Genomic DNA, 24,192 nt, shown 5'->3' on the forward strand with positions numbered 1-24,192 from the left:
AGTTTCTACATCTGTTTCAGTACTCTGTGTTTGTTCCTGTGCTTTCTCTACAACATGTTCCTGTCCTCTCTGCACTTGTTCTAGTATTTTCAATATTTGTTTCTCTCATGTTTGTACGCGTTCCTGTACTTTCTGCACCTGTTCCTTTACCCTACACATTTGTTTTTGTGCGTTTAGCAGTTGTTCCACTTATTTCTGCATCTACAGCTGTTTAGGAGAACTCACTAAACTCACAAAATCAAAATAATCAAACGACCTATGTGAAAGATGGTTTCAGAAGAATGTGGCCATGATTGTTCGCGATCAATGAAGTTGAATGGTAAAATGAACCAACAATTGGTCTTAATTCGACCGCAGAAACTTTTCAGCTTGTGAGAAAGTTGATGAATCGTTTCAAAGAGGAAAAAATGTCAACGTGATGATTCTCAAATCCCGTTCGATGATGTTCGTAAAAGCGACAGAAGTGTTGGTTAGAGTATGCTGTACGGAACTGTTTATAGCCACATAATAAAATTTCGAAGTTCTCTGCAAAAACCGATGTTTAGAGAAAAATAGACCCAAAGACGTCTCGAACGGGTTGATATAATTTGGATCGTATCTGGATCAAATGAAAACGTTTGGGCTCAAATGAATAGCCGTACTTGAAATTTGAAACAATTTGGAGGTCATTTTGAGAAAAATACGCACAAAACTCCAAAGGTATCAAGTATCTATTATTGATGCTGAATGGATTTGCAATAAATGTATTTGCCTGAAATTACTCGATCCTATGAAGCGATATTTGAAATGAGTTTCGCACACTTGTAACTGCGATTATGATCTTAAACCTTTTGTACAAATAGTCATCTCAATAGTAGAGCCGCCATATTATTTTACCGATTGCTCGATTTTCGTTGAATCAACGAATTGTGATAAAATCGGATACAACATCTTTGTTTCGATTCTAAGAAGCAATACCACAGACAGAATAGTTCGAAAATTGTTCAACACTACTATTATAGCGACGTGAAAACTCGAAGCGAATGCACATATTTTCAACTTACCCTTAAGGACTATTCACACATATCCGGTCCGGTTCAGTGCCGGCACGATACCGTGCACGGATACTGATATTATTTCATTCGTTTTCTATGCGCGCATTCACATCTATTCAGTGCAGCTCGCCGTCAGTGTAGCGTCCGTCCGGCAAATACAAATTCGTCGTCACCGATATTTTTTATTTTCACTGAAGTCGATATGTCATTGCATTGGCTGTGCCGGAACGGAAACAGCACGGAAACGGAACGGAAGGGTTCCGATAAAAAAAGAACACTGACGGCGCACTGAAGGCACTTTCACTGAACCGTCACGGAACTGAAATGTGTGAATAGTCCTTTAAAGTCCATCTATCGAACAGAGATATCGAATCTCACTCTGACAATTAGTTTTTGCATATTGAGATGAACAGGGTTGCCGTTACTCTACCAAATTATATTCGCATTTTACTCCAAATTTATTTCATTTATCAATTGAATGTACTTTTTGTAACAGTTGTGTTTGGGTTCATCTAATGAATTTCAAGAAGTATGACTATACCTGACCCCAACTTGTGATGCAAAATTTTACTTTTCGGGCAGTGGTAATGCTTATGTAAAATTTAGGCCAAAACTAACCAAAAAAACATCCTTCGAATTTAAACGGAATTACTCCATTGAACACTTCAATCTTTTTGTCTCTGGATGACAGTTCAGCGCATTGTGGTAGCAATAATTACATCCATCGTAAAGATAGAGATTCACATTTTTGAAAATTTAAAGAAAACAACGAATCATAAAATAACGTACTCTCGTCAATGACTTTATTTTCTTACAGTCGAAATAAAGAAACACGTGAATCGAGTAGGCTCAGTAAAATTTGAACATAAAACAGCTAGTTTGGCGCCAAACGATTTTACCAATAATCTAGTATTCATATTTTGCTCTCCAGCGGGCAGCAAGATTGCATAACTCGATACGCGCCAAACAATCATTGGAGATCTAGCATGCATTGAATGAAAAATTTCCAATTCTAAACGAACCAATTTTCTAGTTTTTCTCTGTTTTCCCGAAGGATGTTCCTAATAAACTATAGCCTAAAACCTCCGCATAAACGTCACCTTTCGAACAAAAAAAATCATTTGAAGATCGGCCCACGCATACCAGAGAACATTAGCAACACACACTTTTTTCGCTTATTTTATATATATAGAAGAAGAAGATTATAAGTATATGTATTGCGTTATGTTGTATTATGTTATAGTATATTGTTAGAATATATTGTGTAATGTTCTATTATATTGTGCTTTATTATATTATATTATACTGTGTTATATTATGTTATATTTTATTACATTACATTATATTATATTATGTTATATCACAGAGAACAGATATCCAACAGACATTCATACGTGCAAAGTCCTGCCCAACGGTGATTTTTAACGGTTTTCACTTGTATGCCTTACACACCTTTTTAAAAAAGTTTGTACTAACTTGGTAGTATACTGTATTGCATTAAATTATGTTATATTATATTATATTATGATATATTGTATTATGTTTAATGAATTATATCATATTACATTGTTTTGTATTGCATTAGGATGTGATATATTATATTGTATTGTATTCTATTATATTTTTTATATAAATTTATATTATATTATATTATACTAGCTGAATGACCCGGCGTTGCTCGGATATGTTTCGGCAAGAAAAGGCCGAAAAAAATTCCCGAAGTTGTCCTACTTAGTGTAATACTCTGAGCAGTTTTATGTTGCTATTCAATCAATTTTACCTTACACTTCCCATGTTTGGGGCACTTGCTGCACTACCTCTCCCTTAAAATAACCTTTTAATCTACATTGACATGAAAGTAGTAACTGTATTTGTCAAGATGCATCGTTTCTTGTAGAATAAATTTTATATTGAACTCCCCTTTTATTAGTGAACTTACTACAGCTTTCCTCCATGATAACCATTATGACCACCTCTTAGTGGTGTACGAAGTATCTGTGCTCTTCAAAATGTATCGATTAATTCTTTAAAATTAACAATAGCAGTACTATTTAATTCAAATTAACGATAGCAATACTATCTAGCACAATCTTGACATTCTTGCCCCTCTCTTATTTTATAAAAAATTCAAGATGGAAATTGATATTCAAGATCCCCTTTTCCTAGTCTGAATCCGCCCCCCTATTTTGTTTGACGACGAATAAGAAAATGTTACAATAAACTTTTGTCATGAATATATAAGCTTGTCGTGACCACCTCTGAATAGTAAAAAGTACCTGTGCCAAGTTTGGCGATAATTATCTGAGTTGTTATGAAACTCACGCGGGGGAAGCTTTGTGTTTCTCCCTAAAAGATCTGAAATGAGTAAGACGCACCCTTCTAACAAACAAACCATCAGGCGGGTTTAAGCTGGTACAGCGAGATTCTTTATTATATGGCCGGATGTTCTTGCTGGAAGGCGCCGGGTCCTCAAAACCCATTTTGGCCTTCTTAACAGCAATTATATGAAAGCTATCTGATAATCAATTTCGGATCTACTGTAAGTCTACCCGCATACATTGGTAATGCCTTGAACTGATGGTGGCTTCACACATACATATATACATACATACACAAATTTAAGGGTTTTTAAGACATATCGATAAACTGGAGGATGTTATATTGGAATGCGAGACAACTCCAACCATAGTTTTGCGGCATCTGTTTATTGAATACTTTCCAAAAATACTCATATTGTAAAGGTTTTCAAAGAATATCGATAAACCGGGAGTGGCCATCTTTAATTTCAGAACCACCTCAAAGATCGTTTTCCGACATCTACTCTTGAAACCCGTTTCAAAAATACCCATATTGTAGTAGTATCCATGGAATATACATGAGTCGGAAATCGCTTTCGATGTATGCCAAAAACTCTTTTTACAAAGTAGGTTCGTAAAAAAAGTTTACGTTATTTAGGATTTGGTTCGTAAAAAAAGATTACGTTATTTTGGATTTGGTTCGTACAAAGAGTTACGTAAAAAGAGGTAACGTATAAAAAGTGTTCGTAAACGGAGGTTTGGGTGTACTAAAGAGCGAATATTATAGGAAATCGTAAAGGTTATGTGTATTAGGGGTAAAACGAACCGTAACGCGATTCGAGCGGCAATTTTTAAACATTATGTTGAATTCCATGTTCATCTTCCATATGATACGCTCTTGTTTATTAATCTTTTCAAGGATTCTCGTATTTTTTTCTGGTTTTCATAGAGTTTTACTCATTATGCATCGCCTCGCCTTACGTGTCGTCACCGCTTTGACTTCGGTCTGACTTTACTTTAAAGCAAAGCCTTGGTATTACATTCCTGTAGTGAAATTTGACCTTCTGTTTCAACACACTTCGCAGCCGATTCAGAGTGTGCAGAACCATTGCATGGCTGGAGCTACGGTTCTACTGACACTACGAACTGACTGACTTTACTTTAACTGTGTGTATAAAATACAATCATATTAGTAAGCACTGTTAAAAAAATCACTACAAAGAACACACAGGACTTGTCCCAGTTCAACATTTCGAATTGTTGCGAACATTACAGATGAGATGGAGTCGTTCTGCTTGGTACATTCGCTGTGGTTGAATTACATGGATTACATCTCTTTAGAATGTAAGCTTCATGTCATCAAGTTTACGAGGTATCGAGTCGAAAACAGTCATTCACTATTTCTCTGGGACAGGGAGCTCAAACAAACACACTGAACTGAGCATTACAAGTTGAAACATTTTGTTAAAACATCGTAGTTTTAATGTGTCTATTTACGTTTCTCTGGTAAGGTTTTATTCAGACACTTTTATCTATTTTATTTTTCAGAACACTTCCGGCCTGAGAATAGCATTGATTTCACATTCATTGCTCTTCACGTGATTCGACTGGAAAAGTGAGTTCAGTTCAGTTCAGTTCAGTTGGAAGTGATCAACAAAATTCTGAAAAGGTTCAACTCTATCAGCGGAAATGTGAAGACGAAACCGGAAGGTGATTTCCGTGCTTTTACGAGTGTTGAGTGTCTGTGTGTTTGATCCGTTCTGTTATCACCTGTGAGTGCAGTTCATTGTGAAACTCTCCGCTTTTCGGAGGGTTGTGATAAAGTGCTGTTAAGAAGATTTTACAGAATACAGGATTAAAAACCGGTTTTCAGGGATGGCCAGCGGTAGGTGGTATGGCGGCGTGCCCAATCTGACGGTATGGTGCCCCATTCAGCAGTTGGTTTTCCCGTAGAGTTCAGGAGCTTTTCGGATAGTTTGAGCTAAGCTGGCGGCAAACGAAGATGAATCTGCATAAACTGAGTAAACGGCATTCCATACACTCAATGCAGCCGCAGCCGGCATCAAGGTGGCCTTCGGAAAATAAATCGGTTGCCAGGGCAGCGGTGGTGGCTGCGGCGGAAAGTGAATCCACTGCCGGGACCAAGCAGCGTAAAAAGGGAAAATTCAGGGTGAGTTGAATAGAGAGACGCCCGGGTTTCAGGTCGGGCGAGGTAATTCATTCGTACGGGTTCGGATTGGCACTGTGCATTGGATAATTGGTTGATCAAAAGTATTTAAGTTTAATTGGAATCTTGACTGGGTGGGGAAACTCTTTCAATAAATTTATCGTATTTGAGTTTGGTTGGGCAGTAAATTAACCGTAAAACGAATCAGTTTATTTCTTAACAACACTTGATAACGACTGGAGTCATTGAAGTTACTTTCCTAATTGCTATGATGTTATATTTTGGATGCAGGAAAAGCAATTAATTTTTGTGCAGGAGAATTTTCAAAACTCGACTATAAATCGTTATAGAAAAGTTTTTAGATTCAGAGCTCAGTCCATTGGATGAAAAATTGGATGAACTTCGGTTACGTCACATATACGAATACATCTATGGAACCAGAATTGTTAGCCATAACCCATCCAAATTCGATTGAAATTGTTAAATTTCAAATAAACCTAGGTTTATCGACATTCGCTGTCATCTTCGAGCCGATGAAAAAAGGTACGGTTAGTCGGTTACGTAACTTACGCTTTATATCTTCAGAATTGGAAGTGACAGCCATTTAGTTTTCGAACTTCATTCAAAATTCTTTAGTAGTTTTCAAACGAGACTAAGTGTGTTACAATCGGTTCAACCATCTCTGAGAAAATTGAGTGTTAAAAAACCTGTTTTAATCCACGTAGTGGTGTAATGATGCCTTTCTCATATCAATCATACTATCATATATAATACTATGGTATTCTTCAAAATTATTTTTCTTCGATTCTTAAAAGAATAACCGAAATAGATTTGTTTGACCGTCTACTGATAAAAACTATCAATTGGAAAAGATTTGAGGTCGATTTAGAAAATTAAGGTTTTTCCCCATTTTCAGTGATGGTATAAAATTTTTAACACACTTTACCCTGTATTTCCGGATCCGGAAGTCGGATCCTGATGAAATTCATGACTTACGTATGGGACCACAGGACCTTTCATTTGAACCTAAGTTTGTGAAAATCGGTCGCGCCATCTATGAGAAAAGTTAGAAAACATATTTTCTTTTTTTTGCACATTTTACCCCATAACTCCCGAACCGGAAGTCGGATCCAAATAATATTCAGTAATTTCTATGGGACCTCAAGACCTTTCATTTGAATCTAAGTTTGTGAAAATCGGTTCAGCCATCCTCGAGAAAAGTTAGAGCACTTATTTTCACAATATTTTGCGCATTTTGCTCCATAATTCCGGAACCGGATGTCGGATCCAAATAATATTCAAGAATTTTGTATGGGACCACGATACCTTTCATTTGAATCTAAGTTTGTGAAAATCGGTTCAGCCATCTCCGAGAAAAGTTAGTGCAAAAAAACGTTACATACACACATACGCACATACACACACACATACACACACACACACATACACACACAGACATTTTGCGTACTCGACGAACTGAGTCGAATGGTATATGACACTCGGCCCTCCGGGCCTCGGTTCAAAAGTCGGTTTTCACAGTGATTGCATAACCTTTCTATATGAGAAAGGCAAAAATGACGGTTACGTCACTAATACGATTATATCTCCGAAGGATTTGTATCGTTAATAATTACTGAAATACGCATTTAAATTTATATATTTCCAATTTTGTTGGTCGAACAGGAGTAATTTAGTATTTCGTCTATTTCATGGCCTAGCATCAACTGGGCTAAAAAAAATCATTTACATTTGATATCTGAACTCATCAGCTGGTTCACGAGCAGGCACTAACTGAACTAAAAAATTAGACCAAGAATATATTTATAGATTCAGTTTTGTGCGAAAGTTCGTACTGTGCAGAACAGTTCGGTTTTTTCATATATGACCCATAGCCTCCCTGTACCGACCGAAGCAGAACTGCTACTGAATGAAATACGAGATGTAAAGCAACGATCAAAACCGTCGGCCGTGTAAAAAGAATCAAAACGGGGCCAGGATCATTGCGGTATACTGTGACTAGCTCGTGAAACTGGATCAGGGTTATTTCGTCGAAAGTCATTTCGCCGAAAGCCGTTTCGCCGAAAGGGTCATTTCGCCGAATCCTGAAGTCGTCTTAAAATCGTAGTTATAATTGATTTAAAATGAAGACAAATGCAAAGGCGTTAATGACCGTTTTGTTGACCTACAATTGTACTTCTTGAATAAAGATTGATTCATGAACCTCAGAACGGAGTCCCCAAGAAAACTTAATGACTATTAGCTACTAAGCATCAAATCAATTGCATATGTGTATCTACCAGGTAAATGTATGTGGTATTTTTTGAAAATGAAAAAATAGCTTCCGACGGCGGGCCGATCATCTTGGCTTCGGTTATGTGGCTGCGCCACAGCAGTTATATAGGAGAAATAACATACAGGAGACATGACCCTTTCGGTGAAACGACTTTCTGCGAAATGGCATTCGGCGAAACGACTTTCGACGAAATGACCCGCTCCCGTGAAAATATGGGTCAATTCGAACAGGTTTTTCAATGGTGTACTATTGAAATAAAGGGTGTAAATTTAGAATTTGTCAATGCAATAATAAAATAACGGTTTGATAGATTTCAATAATTATACATTTATTAAAAAGGTTAATTTATGAAATTTATTTATGAAAATTGTTTGGTTTCAACAGGACACACAGCCAACTACAATCGATGTTCTGCGAACAATCTTTGAAAATCGAATAATCAGCAGAAATGGTGAATTGCCCTCCAAGATTCTGCGATTTGACGCTGCTGGATTATTGTTTTTAGAGAGCGGTAAAGATAAATATTACACCAACCATCCAGAAACAATTGAAGACCTCAAGCACGAAATTCAAGTAATTGGTCAAAAAACAATTGAAAATGTACTCAAAAATTATGTGGATCGGATTGGCTACTGCCATGGGGATCATTTCAAAGAAATTGTTTTTCATAAAAATTTCATGAATCAACATTTCAAACAAATGTATAACCATTGAAATTTATCAACCGTTTTTTTATAACTGCTTTTTTAAATTCGAATTCTTTCGTGTGGCACAATGTACTAAAACGACCTTGTAATACGTGTTTAAGATAAATGTTTTCGAACTGCTTAGTAGTACAATAAAATAAATCAATCAACACCTGAGTTGAACGTGCTCAAAATTATGAAAGAAAATTATGAAACACAGGCGTCCTGCATTTTCCTCTTTGATGCTCGTTCATATCAAACATTTTTGCAAACTTCAATTTAATGTTATTTGCGGTTATCTATTACTACTTATAATATTACCAGACATTGCTGATCATATTTCCGATGGTAAGAAGCAAAATAAAATAAAGTAAAAATGTTAAAATGATAAAAATGGTAAAGTAAATAGTAAAATAAAACGTATCCACGTTTAAAGTATCTATGATTATGTGCAAAACTCAACTTTAAACTGAAACCATTGGCAAGCCACCGTTTCGATCGTAAATGGAGATTCCACTGTGCACACGACCCCATTTTTAAGCGTACACTACTGAAGTAATGCTTTTGAATCAAGTTAAATGTGGCTAATGCATCAACAAGATACAAGCACTTCAAATATCGCCGACAGCTCTAAACTGGCTTGTTAGTTACAGGAGAATCAAAATCAACAGCTAATTGATGTGCAGCAATTGCGGAAAATTGCATAGAAACACCGCACACAGTGCAATGGATGTAACTTTCAGTTTAATCATCCACTAGCTAGTCGAATTACATGCCTCGCTCACAGGCAGGCGTTGATTGAGTAAAAAATATGAGTGTTTTATGCGGTAGTTCGTACTGTGTAGAACGGTCGATAGGATGAAATCATTAAGGTATGCTTTAATTGGCTCGTGAAAACATATGTCAAACCGAACTTTCAATGGTTTACTATTGAAATATTTAAATGACGTTGACTCCTATGTTTAAGTTGAATGTTTTTGATTGATAGTTAAAATTTATGAATCCATCAACAAATGACTGAGTTATAAGTGTTAAAAACTATGACAGGAAAAGATTACGCGGCTAGTTGTGTGTTTTGACACCTTGCCCCATATAGGGAAGAGTAAGGCATTTTTAATGCTAAAAACCTACTCTCAGGCCCCTTTATACCGTTCTCACTTCCACTTTCACGTTAACTTCACTTACATGTCACTTCACTTGATTTTTCCTATTACCAGTATCACGCTTAGTGAAGTGATCGTTGTGGTGGAAAAAACTATTTTTTTCAACAAAATGTTGGTGACGTGATGTTCATGATAAGGACCTACATTCACTTCACTTGATTTCCACCGTGAAGTGATACCCATAATAAGGGTCACAGTCACTTCACTTTGGTTTCACCGTGTAGTGACACCGGTAATAAGGGCCTTAATCCATCTAGCGGTGTGATAATACCTTTCTCTTTCATCAACACAGTCTCATTGAAATATTTTTTGCTGTTTTTATTGAGATAATTTCTGACACTAATTTGGGGTCATTTTTGGAAATTCAGATTGATTCGATAAGTTCTCAAGATCATGTTTTAGTGTTTATGTCACATACTCGGCAACATTTCTCAGACCAAGCGTATCAGCAATAAAACATTTGAACAAGATCATAGATGATAGTGATCTGAAAAAATTATACGGGTATGAAAAATTATTTTGTCGATTACGTCGCTTATACGATTATATGTCCGAAACTTGAGAATTCAGCCATATGATCTTTGAAATCCAATTTTAGTCTCAAACAAGCCTAAAATAATTAATATCGGTTAATCCAATGTAAGTGACTGAATTTCAACCTGTTTAATGAAGCAAGAGTAGTTCTCAAACGAGCCTAACATTGTTGAAATCTGCTCAGCTATCTCTGATGAAATTGAATTGTATGAAAACAATGCGTTTTGTCTCTAATTTCACTTATACCGTTATATCTCCAGAACTAAAACTCAAAGGCACCTGATCGTCGATCCATGGTCCAATTGTAACTTTCAAACGAGCCTAAGTTTGTTGAAATCCCTTAAGCCGTCGTCGAGAAAATTGAACGCGAAAAATTAACGCGTTTTGTCGGTTACGTCATTTATACCATTATATTTTCAGAACTAGTCACAGCCATTTAATATTGGAACTTGATAAATGGATTAATAGTAGTTTTCCAACGAGCCTAATTTTCAGCGATTTGTTTTAGTCTTGTTAAGACGCGGAGCCGTCTTGATCTAAATTTGATCCGTATCCAACGGAGAAAACATATTAAAAAAAATTAAAAACCGCAAACATGCTACCGCAGCTACGGGATTCGAATCCTTAGCTAGTTTCTAACCGGGGAAATTGTTTTGTCAATTGAACTACTCTGTATATGAGAACACATGAAGAGGAAGTCTCATTACTAGAAGAACCAAGCTTTTTTTTTTACAAAGTGAAATGCATTTACGCACAAAGTGTGGGACTCTCCACAGGACTACCACTGTATAATTGGAACTACCCACTAAAACACCTTGGATCTCCAACCCTACCTCCCCGGAACTACCGTTAGATGTTACTTCGGGGTGGAAGAATCAAGCATGCTTCGCTTTACTTGGCCACCACAGCACCCAATTGTAGTCCTATATCTATAGAAACATAGTCAACAGAAAACAAACACACACCGTGTCACAAATCTATCCTCGCTGTTCTGCTTTGCTGCCAGCCACTGAGCATAAGGTAGCGCGCTTCGCCGTGGTCAGGTGAAGTTCGCTGCCTATCCCGGGGTTTCACGCACTTTACCCAAAACGGAAATTCCAAGAACATACGATTCTAGATAATTAATTTTTCTATCGATTCGTATATAAAATGTGCCTGATTAACGTTTTTATCGAAAGATTTCGTGCGAGTTGTAAAAATAAATGATTTTTCCTTCTTCTTTCGCACGCACACAATGTCAACGCATGCATTGGGGTGTGCAAAATGCCACATGCGGTAGATGCTAACAACGTTTCTTTTGTTTTCGTTTTCCGTTCTCTCTGCGTAAACGTTGAATATAGATGAGTAGAAAATGTAAGTAATTATTACTACTTTGTAAAATAATTTCTATCCATGTTTTAGTAGAATTAGGAATTAGTAACGATTTTTATCGGTACAATTGATGTTTGCATACAATGTGTATCATGAGAAAATGAAGTATCTTTTTATTAGCCAATTCGTAAGTTCAACTCGATTCTATCAAACTGCCATGATGTGGTTATTGTTATGTGTGCTATGGTTGAAGTTTCATAGAAACTGAAAATATTGCTCTAACCAAGAGGTTTATTATGAGACCACATAATGAATCACCACATAATGTTTTTTTGGCGTCAATAAGCTTGTAGTACTAACCATTGTATGACTGTGGGGAAAGCAAGTAATCATAACTTTTATCATCCCCTTAGTTTCGCAGCGTAAAAACATTTCTCGTTATACGCTTTGACGCTTTGCTGAAAACGTAGCACATCCCTACACATGCGAGTTGTTTATAACGAGAAAAAGAAAAGAGAAAACAAAATTTTTAACAAAACTCGCACGAAATCTCGCGAAAGAAATGCTTTCTAACTGATATTTTTCGCCAAATGCATAGAAAAACAATCGTATGTTTTTGATTTTTCGTGAATCGGGTTAGTATCGGAGAAATTTGCAATTTAGGGTGAATTTTCTGCAACAAAGCAGGAGGAAGCATTGAGTTGTCTCGCTTCGACCTGACCACGGCAAAGCGCTACCCTAATACCGTTTTCGTTTTTAAACCCACACGCGGGCGACTCTGACTCCGAGTTAAACGAATACGTGGTACGCGTCCTAAACAACTACTTATAAAACCTGTTTTAATCCACCTAGTGGTGTAATGATGCCTTTCTTATATCTCCCACATATTCTCATATATAAATGTGTGGTATTCATAAAAATAATTTTCTTTTATTCTTCAAAAGCAAAAAGGTTTGTCCATAAACTAGTATAACCTACAGAGTGAAACAGTACTCAGGTCGGTTAGGCCATCTTTGAGGAAACGAAAAGAGGTACTTCCGAAACCGGAATCTGGGAACCGGTACGAGAAAAGTGACTGGGATCCATTTTTGAGTCTATGGCTACAATCTTCGGTCGTTCATCAAAAACCTAAGAACAAGAAAAGCCAAATTTACTGACAATTACTGCCGATTGGAATAGTTTAAAGGCAAATTTAGAAATTATTTTACTTCTTATTTCCGGTGCTTTCGGAATCAGAAAACGAGAGCCAGCATAGCCGGAATCGGGTTATTTGGTTGTCTATTGATAATGGCTACCGATTGGAATAGTTTCGAGGCAAGTTGAGAAATTTGTTTTAAGTGTTGTGTTTCGCCGCTTCAAGTGACAGTATCAAATTTTAAACACACTTCACCATATAATTCCGGAACTGGAAGTCGGATCCATATGAAATTTGGTGATTTTGTATGGACACGTGAGACCTTTCATTTGAATCTAAGTTTCTTGCAACCGGTCACGCCATCACTGAGAAAAGTGAGGAAGTTATTGGAAATTAGAATTTTCTCACTTATCATTCTGTTACTCTGGAACCGGAAGTCGGATCAAAATAAAATCCAGGAACTTTGTATAGGACAGGACATTTCATTTAAATCTAAGTTTGTTAGAATCGGTTCAGGTGTCTCTGAGAAAAGTAAGTGCACTTATTTTCATTTTTTTTGCCCATATCACCCTGTAATTCCGGAACCGGAAGTCGAATCCGAATAAAATTCAGGAACTTTATGTGAGGTTACAGGACCTTTCATATAAATCTAAGCTCATGTGATTCGATTCAGCCATCTCCGAGAAAAGTGAGTGCAAAAAATTGTAACATACACACACATACAGACATTTTGCGTACTCGACGAACTGAGTCGAATGGTATATGACACGCAGCCTTCCGGGCCTTGGTTCAAAAGTCGGTTTTCACAGTGATTGCATTACCTTTTTATATGAGAGAGGCAAAAAAGAAAAAAAATCTGTTTTAATCCACCTAGTGGTGTAATGATGCCTTTCTCATATCAATCATACTATCATATATAATAATGTCGTATTCTTCAAAATGGCGATTCTTGAAAGAATAACCGAAATCGGTTTGTTTGGCCGTATACTGATAAAAACTATCAATTGGAAAAGATTTGAGGTCGATTGAAAAATTTTTTTTAAGGTTTTTCCCCATTTTCAGTGATGGTATACAATTCTTAACACACTTTACCTTATATTTCTGGATCCGGAAGTCGGATCCGCATGAAATTCAGGAATTACGGATGGGACTACAGGACCTTTCATTTGAATTTAAGTTTGTGAAAATCGGTCGCGTCATTTATGAGAAAAGTTAGAACACATATTTTCTTTTTTTCGCACATTTTACCCCATAACTCCCGAACACGAAGTCAGATCCAAATAATATTCAGTAATTTTTTATGGGACCTCTAGACCTTTCATTTGAACCTAAGTTTGTGAAAATCGGTTCAGCCATCTCTGAGAAAAGTTAGTGCACTTATTTTCACAAATTTTTGCACATTTTACCCCATAATTCCGGGACCGGAAGTCGGATCCAAATAATATTCATGAATTTAGTATGGGACCACAAGACCTTTTATTTGGATCTAAGTTTGTGAAAATCGGTTCAGCCATCTCTGAGAAAAGTTAGTGCACTTATTTTCACAAATGTTTGCACATTTTACCCCATAATTCCGGAACCGGAAGTCGGATCCAAATAATATTCATGAATTTAGTATGGGACCACAAGACCTTTTATTTGGATCTAAGTTTGTGAAAATCGGTTCAGCCATCTCCGAGAAAAGGTAGTGCAAAACAACGTTACATACACACATACGCACATACACACACACAGACATTTTGCGTACTCGACGAACTGAGTCGAATGGTATATGACACTCGGCCCTCCGGGCCTCGGTTCAGAAGTCGTTTTCACAGTGATTGCATAACCTTTCTATATGAGAAAGGCGAAAAGTCGCATGGATGTTGTGGTGCGACCGAGAAAATTGTTCAGAGCGAAACTACGCGATTGGAGTCCGATCTAGAGCCACCCCAGGTTGCTGAAATAAACATCTCAAAAGTTGTTTGAGCTACTTGGGTCAGCCTTCGGGCTGCTCTGATCAATAAACGAAAACGGTATGAGTTTGTTGAAATCGGTTCAGCAATCTTAGGGTGAAACCAGAGTGAAACCGTCACGCGACGCGACGCGAAGCGATGCGAAACTTGTAAGATCGCACGGAGTCGCGCGGCAAAGCTTCGTCCGTTCAAGTTTAACAGAAAAATGATATGTATGTCAGAGTGAGTGCGATTGGATAGGTCAGTAGTCGCTTCGCAACGCATCAAGTTCACTCTGACACGCGACTCCGTTCGATCTGTCAAGTTTCGCTTTGCATCGCGTGTCGCTTTCTCTCTGGCTTCAGCCTTAGAGGAAATCGAGGGCGAAAAAATCATTGAAAGGTACTCACACATACACACATTGACATTTTACGATGTCAGGAAGCTGAGTCGAATGGTAAATAAAACTATAGAAACCGTGGCTCCGTTCGAAAGTCGGGTTTTCCAGAATTTTTATTACCTTTCTGTAGAGAAAGGCAAAAAAGAATGACAATAAGTCTTTTATTCTGATTCAAGCTTGCGAAAATCGGTTTGAGAAAATTGTGCGCACTTTTTTCTCGCACGTTTGTCCACGTTACTCTGAAACTGGAAGTTGGATCAGGATAAAATTCAACAGCAGACTATGAGACTATAAGGCTATTTTTTTGAAATTTATGAAAACCAATCCAGTCATTTCTGAGAGAACCGAGCGACAATTTGCGTTACATACACACATACATGCACGTACGTACAGATGTTTACTGATTGTGATAAACTAATGTCGTTTTCGTTTGAGAAAACTTATACTGACCCAGGGTAGTTTCATCAAACAAACACTTGCAACGAAACTGTGTTGATTTCGCACTTAACAACGGGGATCTGAGCAAACCTGATATAAAAACCAGGTTCAAAACTGACTTGATTTTCAGTTCAACAATGTCGAAACTAGTTTCAAACAAACGATTTAACAGCAGTTATGATGGAAACTGGGTTAGATTTGGCAATGAGCGAAAACGACATAAATCGAATCTCGAATGTATAAAAAAGGCAATGAAGGCAGCAAGCGTTATCGCTTGTCAGTTTACAGATGCAAATTGCCTGCCAAACCAAACACTCCTTCAGATTTAAAAATTTTGCCTAAATCGGTTTAAAAGAAATTAAATTTCAATGAATTCCACTGTATTTAAAATAAATTTCACTATTTTGTCACAAATGTCGCGAAATGTTGACAGACTTAGAGCTGAAACACTGCGAATAGTACACTGAAATACTAGTATCTGTGTCTGTTATTTTTTCATGCGCCATTAGTGGCGAAATAATAAAGATAAAATCATTCCCGAAAAAATGCAATTGGCCGTTTTTTCCAATTCCCATCCCATGTTGTCGAATTGAACGTTCTAAAATTGAGTCTCACTAGCAGAAAACCACGTAGAAAAGTTTGCAGTGAATCTGTTTTATTCTATCAAATGTTTGAAATACTTAACGTTGGAACCTTTTCTGCAAACTAATTTCTACTAACTAATTCATGAGCTAACATTCAGACAGATAAGTTTGTATGCGCTATACTAGTCGATTCTTTCATTTGCGAATGCAGTTTGAAATCCCTGAAAGGAGGTGAAAAACTACCAACTCACTTTAACAGCGGACTGAACTAACCTTGCTCCATCATTCAGCTAAAATTATGTAGAATAGCGAGCTAAAGCCCCAAGCATTGAACTACGAATGAATTCATCAGTTCAGCTTACCGAAGTTGCTTTGTCTGTAAACGTAACAATAGCATCACGAACGTACGTCATTATTTCTATCGCTGAGCGATTGAACCTTTTCAACAGCCACATTCAACCTTGTCTCATTAAATTATTATGCAGTTGAAATGTTGCAATTTTCCATTGCTTTCTACTGTGGTGCCTGGTCTGGCACACTGTTTCAGGGACTCCGCTCTCCAAGCAATCATTGTTCAACCCATTATGCACTGCAATAGTTCGAATCTCCCCCCTGGCCGGCTAGAATCTCATTAATTTCCATTTCATTTTTCTCCCATCTCCACACTTCAATTTCAGCTCAAAGAACGCTCATCATCCTCGGTGCGGGAACGGTTTGTCAACGATCCTGCCTACACGGAGGACGTGCGCCATTTGGCACTGCCTATGCGACGAAACAGCGGACCGGAAAATGCGGAATCGTCCCGAAAATTCTACACCATTCCGAAGAAAAAATCCAACTCGGTCGGAAGGGATTACCTACGTGGTGCGGCGGGTTGCGATGAGTTCCAGGCCAAGGCCGGTGGTGACTCATTTGGCAGTCGCGAATTTTACACCATCGATGCTAATGAAATGGCCCGTCAGGTTCGTGGGACGGTTGCAGCTGGAGCGGGACTATCGGGTGCAGTCACCGATCAGTCCTACATGCAGGTAAAAGTAAGAAGGAAAAAATATAACAACCACAATAGTTCGGAAATGCTACGGTTTAACGATGAATCGAGCAGTTCGGATAATTTGCGACAGAGCAAAAGTTCCTCACTCAGTCGGCGTGGTAGGAGTTTGGATCGGAAAACGGGTACCGGAGGAGCCGGAGAGGACGGTGGGGGGTACGAGAAAAAAAGATTCATCGGAGCGGAAGAGGCTCTCCAGACGGAACGAAGTCCTGCGAGAAATCGCAATCTGATGCGGAGGCAGAATGCTGCCGAGTACGGAGGAATGGGGGACGCTTCCGGCACGGCGACTCAACCGGATGAAGCCATTTATCGGCGGGAGGATATTGGGGACGATTCGAAGGAAAGTAAAAGTAGATTTCAGATTGGGAAACGATTTCTGAAAGGGGAGATTGGAATCAAGAGTTTTAATTATTATTTGTTGAAGGAAGGGTTGAAAAACTCCAAGAAAAATTTGTTGAAGCAAAGATCGGCTCCCGTTGAGGGTGGGATGGAAAGTGCACATTCCAAAAGCGAGGAAAATATATACGAGGAGATTTATTTCGACGAGAAATCGGATGATCCCAGCGATGAAAAGATTCAATTTGTTGATTGTGAATTATGTGTTCAGCAGTGCAACAACAGCAGCTGCGATGCCTGTCACAGTCATGTTTCGAAGCATAAACTACAGCAACATCATCACCATCAGCAGCAGCAGCAGCAGCAACAACAACAACAACAACAGCAAAAGCAACTGAATAAACATCAGAACGTATACGAACAACTTAAAATGATACCCCCGCAAGTACCGGACTTCGGACCGCAATACAAAGCCACCAAATCATTAGACCTTGACGAGCTGAACCTCTATCAGTCAGCGTCGTCGACGTACGGCACCGGAACGGGTAACGTGCTTCAGTATCAATCATACAATCCTAATAATCCAAATATTTTCAAAATTGAAACAACCCCAGTAGCGTTCGGTGGCGAGTACAACCCTGCCAAGGCGATCTACTACAAATCACAACACAGCAGCGCATCGCAGAGTGCGGCTCCGCGGCAGCGTTCGGCTTATCAACAGCCGCATAATCTAGCGTCAGGTAACTCGGACAGCTATCAGGAGACAAATAGAAATAAATCATCGTCGTCGTCCGATTCGCTGCAGGCTCGCATGCAGCGCGAACTGTACCAGCAGGCTAGTTTGTACTATTACCAACGGGAGCTAGCCACTGGCCACTCGGGACAAAATCCCGACCCGAACGATTCGTCGCAAATTTACAAAACCAGTTCGAATGCATCTATTTTGAGTGAAATGTCCGCCAAAAGTGAGAGTTCCTTGAAACAACCCCGCACCGGGAATATGTCGGATTCATCCCTGGGTGATTCGTTGTTCTCGTATCCGGCCAACCGCCGTTACTTCGGGAGTTCGGAAAGCTGTCGGTTTGCCTCGGAATGCCGCCGGTGCAGTCTTGACGTGGATAAGTATAGCTTTTCGGACACATGCCGGTACGATTGTCGAAATTGTGATTGCTCGTCCAGCTATTTCTCGTCGGACTTTGATGATACTGGAAACAGCAGGAAAAGTAGTTCCCGACTGTCCGCAAATAACATTGTTGTTCCGGATGGGGGTCCATCGGTGCCGGCCTATGCAGAGGATTTCATGAAACATGTTAGCAATGTCAAACGGAATCAGTTAGGGAATCCGTCCGGTCAGAAGCAGACAACGAGCGGTAAGATTTATGAAACACCCACCACCTATGTGGGCATAACGAAACAAACATCCACGCATCGGGAGCACACCTACGAAAAGCTGAAATCCGGCGGTCCGTATGGGATCGGCAGTCAACCGCAGAAAGCAATGTACAAATACGGTGAAAATGCACGGCTATCCGTTAGTCAAAGTCACGAACTGCTTTTGTCCCCGTCGCGGAACCGGCCTTCGTTCGAGGTACGTGGTAACTCGTACGGGCTAATGGGACGGTATGGGCCCCAATCCTCCAGCACTCTACCGGCATCCATTAGTTGCAAAGCAAGAAGCACCGAATTTGAAAAACTACCATCTTCTACTTTGCCGAAATCGTTTCTCGGTCCACCGAAAGCGACGCTATCTAACCTGAACCATGACTACGCCGAAATAATTCAACTGCCACCACCCCAAACTAATCAGGCGAAAGGTTCTCCAACCGGAAAGCAGACCACCCCTAATCAATCTACAACACGTCGCAAAGCTCCTCCAGTTCCATCGAATCCACCTCTACCGGCAGCAGGCAAATGCTTCGATCCAGATCCGAAAGCAATCGGCTCCGGAGGTCAAATTCAACCACCTCTTCCGACGGCGGCAACCCATCCGGCCGTCGTCAATCCGGGCGACAGAGATAAAATCCTGCCACGCAAGGATCGGGCTGACTTCGAGAAGTGTAAGCGGGGTGCGGCGGCTGCTGCCACTGCAACCATTAAGGAGGTGGCTCCGGCGTCTTCGTCCTCGGTACAGCATCATCATCATCTGGCTACCAGCAGAAAGAAGGACCCGGCACCGAAGAGGGACACCGGCAGGAAAAAACCTCCGACTGCAGCCCTGGAGGAAGGCAACTACACCGATGATGAGGATGATGAGGTGTTCCTCAGTGAGAAAGTGTACGAGCGTCCAAATATCAACAACCGAAAGCAGGTGAGTAATCATGGTGTGGAACTGTTTTTGTATTTAATTTTAGAATGGTTTTGGATCACGAAACAAACGCTGACCATCGCCACTACAAAAAGGTTACGCTGGGCAACTAACGAACCGAGATGAGCAATTTACACTGGCAGGATTCATTTTGATCGCTTGACCGGGTGAGGATAACATGGACGGGTGGGAACTCAGAATATCAAAGCGGATTTTAACGATTCAATTCATTTTTTATTGCTTGCTTAGTTTATAGGTATGGCAGCATCGCATGTATGCTTCGAAATAATCTCATATTATAAGACGGAGAAGGTCTGAAATTTACTCTAACTTTCACATGCATTTCGTTGCATTGAGTCTCATATACCAATCGAATCAACTCGTGAATTTACGGAAAATTTATCTGGGATGCTTGCTGGATAGTTATAAAAATCCCATTTTAATCCACCTAGTTGGGTAATGCTTTTCTCATATTACTCACATTTCCATAACTTTCAGGACTCTTCCAAATAAAAATAATCTGGAACTTGAACATCAACTAGAAAATATATTTGGAAATCAATTAATATAACCTTTTTAATTGATAAATTCAGATGAGATTATGCGTCGTCGCTCTAAGTGATGTTTTGAACACACTTTACTCTCTAGTTCCGGAACCGGAAGTCCGATCTAGACAACATTCAATAGCAGCGTATAAGACCAAAGGGCTTTACATTTCAGTCTCGGTTCAGCTGTCTCTGGAAGAATGAAGTGAGTTCCGTTTTCTGCTGTGTCGCTTTATATGACAGTTTCCAATTTTAAGCATACTTTACCTTATAGTTCCGGAACGGGATGTCGGATCCGGATGAAATTCAAAAGTAATCTATGGAACCAGAAGCTTTTCTTTCGAGATCCTTAGGTTTTCTCGTCTGCCAGAACGTTATTTTTTTTGCCCACCACACTCCCCCACACCAAAGAGCTTCAATTTGTGAAGCACCCTGGTAGTGGACGCAAACTAATCTCACCTAAAAAAAAAATAAATAATCTGGCAAAATATTACTAAAAGAAAGTCTTACGTTACAATACGCTGAGATGTTTGTATTTTCATTATGTGCAATTAAACTTTATTAATAAATATTGCGAAATCCCAGTGGAATTGATTTCCTTTTAAGGGATCCACAATGATACAGGCTAACTAAAAAAAAAATTTAAAGAATGAATTACTGTTGACAGTTTGTAAAACAAGGAATAAATTAAGGAACTACATTAATTAAATATCTCGTTCAGTCTATGCTTAAAATGATACTTCAGTCTAGCCCCGAATAAGGCACGGCTGGATGTTCTTTGAATGTCAAGTGAAAGTGCGTTATATTTTATTGGACCAACAAAAAGAATCCTTCTTTGACCAATGTTTGTGACTGGTCGAACGCGAAGCAGGTTGTTACTACGACGTGTAGTTCGAGAGTGAGTTAAAGTTGGAAACTGTAAATTATGGTGAGTTGAGGGGTTGTGTAGGATATCATGAACGAACAGTAATGTTTGAACATCACATAAGTATGCCAGAGGTAAGATGTTATGGGTATTATCGGAGTATATCAATAAGCTTGAAAACAGTAGGGGTTTATTGAAGATGATTTTGAGACACCTGTTTTGAAGAGTTTGAATTTTTTTAGATGAGAGCTAGCGGCGCGACCCCACACCGATACCAAATAAATGAGCTGTGAATGGATGTAAGCAAAATAAAAGTTTAAAAGAGCACGCTTAGGAACATATGACTTGACCCTCCACAAAATACCGCAGTAGGATGCCACATGTTTTTCAATAGATTTAATATGGTGAATCCAGGTTAACGTGGGGTCAAAATATACACCCAAATATTTGAAACAGTCCACTTTTTCAATAATAAAATGTCCCAATTTTGGATGACGATGGATTGGTATTATTTTCCTTATAGACCGGAAAATCATATATTTAGTTTTTATAAGATTTAAGGATAATAAATTTGTACTAAAATATTGATCTAAAATACTTAAATCGCTCTCCATTGAGTTTATAATAGCATTGATGTCATTGTTAGGATAAAATTGAGCTATGTCGTCGGCAAATAACCGCGCAGTCCCTGTGAGTTGCAGGTTACCTATATCATTAATATACAAAAGAAATAATAGTGGTCCTATATTGCTACCCTGTGGCACTCCAATGTTTATGGCAGCAAGATTGCTACAGTCGCCCTCGATGGGCACGAATTGTTTTCTGTTCGTCAAGTAGCTACTGATAATAGAGTTTGCGATGCCCCTGATGCCGTAGCACTGAAGTTTGTCCAAGAGAATACTGTGATCCAAAGTATCAAAGGCTTTTTTGAGATCTAAAAATAAGGCACCAATCATGGTTTTTTTGGTCAATCTCGCTCATTATATTGTCAACTAATTCTATGATAGCGGTATGTGTGCTAGAATCTTGTCTAAAGCCATACTGAAATTTATAAAGGACACTATGTTTGTTTAAAAATTCGAGGAGTCTATTTACCAATAGTTTTTCAAAGATTTTGTTGAAGACAGACAGAGTCGATATAGGACGATAATTATTACAATCATAACGATCACCAGACTTGTAAACAGGAATAACTTTAGCCACTGTGAGGCAGTCAGGGTAATAGCCAGTCTGAACAATTACATTGAAACATTGAGAGAGAATTCTAGAAAATATAACAGGGTTACTTTTTAGCACACTTGCGGTGATGTTGTCAGGGTCACTGCTCTTCCTATTGTCCAAATGTTGTATCAGTAGAATGACTTCGCTAGAAGATGACGGATGTAGAAATACAGAGTCACTAACACATTATCAGTGGGACAAACAGTTGGGTTTATACGAATATTATCAACTAATTCTTTGCCGACATTAGAGAAAAATTTGTTGAATATCTCACAAACTTCAGAGTTTACATTAATTTTGTTACCATTGTGAATCAAATTTATCTTGTCACTTTTTTTTGTTATTCCGAATGTATTTTTAAGATTTCTCCAGAATTTTGAATGAGGTGTCTTTGTAAGAAGGTTTTCATAATATGTTTTCTTGCTATTCCTTTTCATGATATCGACCTTTTTAGATATATGTAATAGCATTTGCTTAAGGTGTTGGTCCTGTGGGTTTGCTTTAACAGAGATAATTACGTTTTATTTTTACCAGTGTCCATAGACCCAAACTCATCCATGGACAATGAGAGCCTTTCATTTTAACTGTTTTTGAAAATATTCTCGTATGTTTTCAAGTAGGGAGTTATACACATGCACTATATTTTGTAGAACAGTTTCAACGTCGTCTATGACATCAATGCTATTAATGAAATTGAAGAACTCTTGATTCAATTGACGATTGTTAACAATTTTTTTCGTTAGGATCATTGGTTCCCTCTCTACAAATAATTTGAAGGTCGTTAAGATTAGAGAGTGGTCACTTAACTCATTATATATTGTGTCGTTACGAATCCGGTTAGTGTCATCAAGTTTGTATAGAATATGATCAAGTATGTTGTCGCTAATTGGTCTGGTTGTAAAACAATTTGTACACGAAAAGTCATAGGACTCTATCTCGTCACAATGTTGTTATTGACGAGATTTATTGGAACATTGTTTCCGTTTTTAGATCCAATACACAGTGGGGAAAAATAGAGCAAAATCGCGACGTTTTTTTGGAGGCATGATACAGCTGACGACAAACCCCTTTTTGGTGTAAAATAGTCAGTAAATAGAAGTACCGCACGAAATGTTATCATGTTCATTCCACTCCAAGTTCTCTTTTTTGTACTGTATTGCATTCAAGCTTAACTATATAACATAAAACCGAAGTACTTGCAGAAGAGCGAATAGTGTTTCTGATGTAAAAAAGTGTAACAAATCGATCGCAGATAGTTTTAATGACAGCAGCAAACTCGTTGTTCCGTTTTACACCATTTCGTTTCTAGTTATAATATTCAGTTGAAATTTGATCTACACTGCCGTTCAACGCATAATTGTCCCATATGTATAGGAAACCCCATAGAATATGCGACAATTATGTGTAGAACGGCAGTACAATCCAAAAGCAGATCCAATACGATCTATCAATGTTGGTTCATTTTAAATTTGTCAAAAACCTCTTCAGTAATAAAAATTGAAAAAAACCAGGAATATTTTAGGCGTTATGGGAAACCTTTCTGATGTTTTTCAGAATTTTTTAGAATGTATTTCATGTACAAAAAAAAGTTCAACATTTTCGAGTTTTTTTACTTACAATTTTTACCTCAAAAATACATCATTCATGAATACATTACGCTGGATTATTTTTAGATTTTCAGAAAAAGGTTGACGGGTATAATACCAGATTTTTGAAAAAATAATTAAATCAAAAAACCTTGCGTCTCCATCAAATTATCATCAGATGGAGACGCCTGGTATTTAGTTCTAAAATAAAAGAATTCCCAATGTTCTTCACACACGCCCGCACGCCTGGCACGATTTACATGACAATAATGTAGGGAATGCGCTAGTGAACATGTGTGCCAGCGGA

At 38.4% G+C, this 24,192-nt stretch overlaps 1 protein-coding gene across 4 annotated transcripts in view; it reads left to right on the forward strand.

Annotated features, from left to right (window-relative positions):
- The window catches only part of LOC131439010 (uncharacterized), an 803,522-nt gene that overhangs the window by 107,999 nt on the left and 671,331 nt on the right, over positions 1-24,192 (forward strand). For 3 of the 4 annotated variants that reach the window (XM_058609483.1, XM_058609481.1, XM_058609484.1), the window contains exons 2-3: positions 4,880-5,501; positions 16,654-19,671. In XM_058609483.1, coding sequence (XP_058465466.1) covers positions 5,334-5,501; positions 16,654-19,671 — 3,186 coding nt within the window. In that variant the 5' untranslated portion in view covers positions 4,880-5,333. The remainder of the gene's footprint in view (positions 1-4,879; positions 5,502-16,653; positions 19,672-24,192) is intronic. The other variant, XM_058609482.1, reaches the window with a different exon arrangement.

This window comes from Malaya genurostris, chromosome 3, assembly GCF_030247185.1.
Source record: "Malaya genurostris strain Urasoe2022 chromosome 3, Malgen_1.1, whole genome shotgun sequence".
Classification (NCBI taxonomy): domain Eukaryota; kingdom Metazoa; phylum Arthropoda; class Insecta; order Diptera; family Culicidae; genus Malaya; species Malaya genurostris.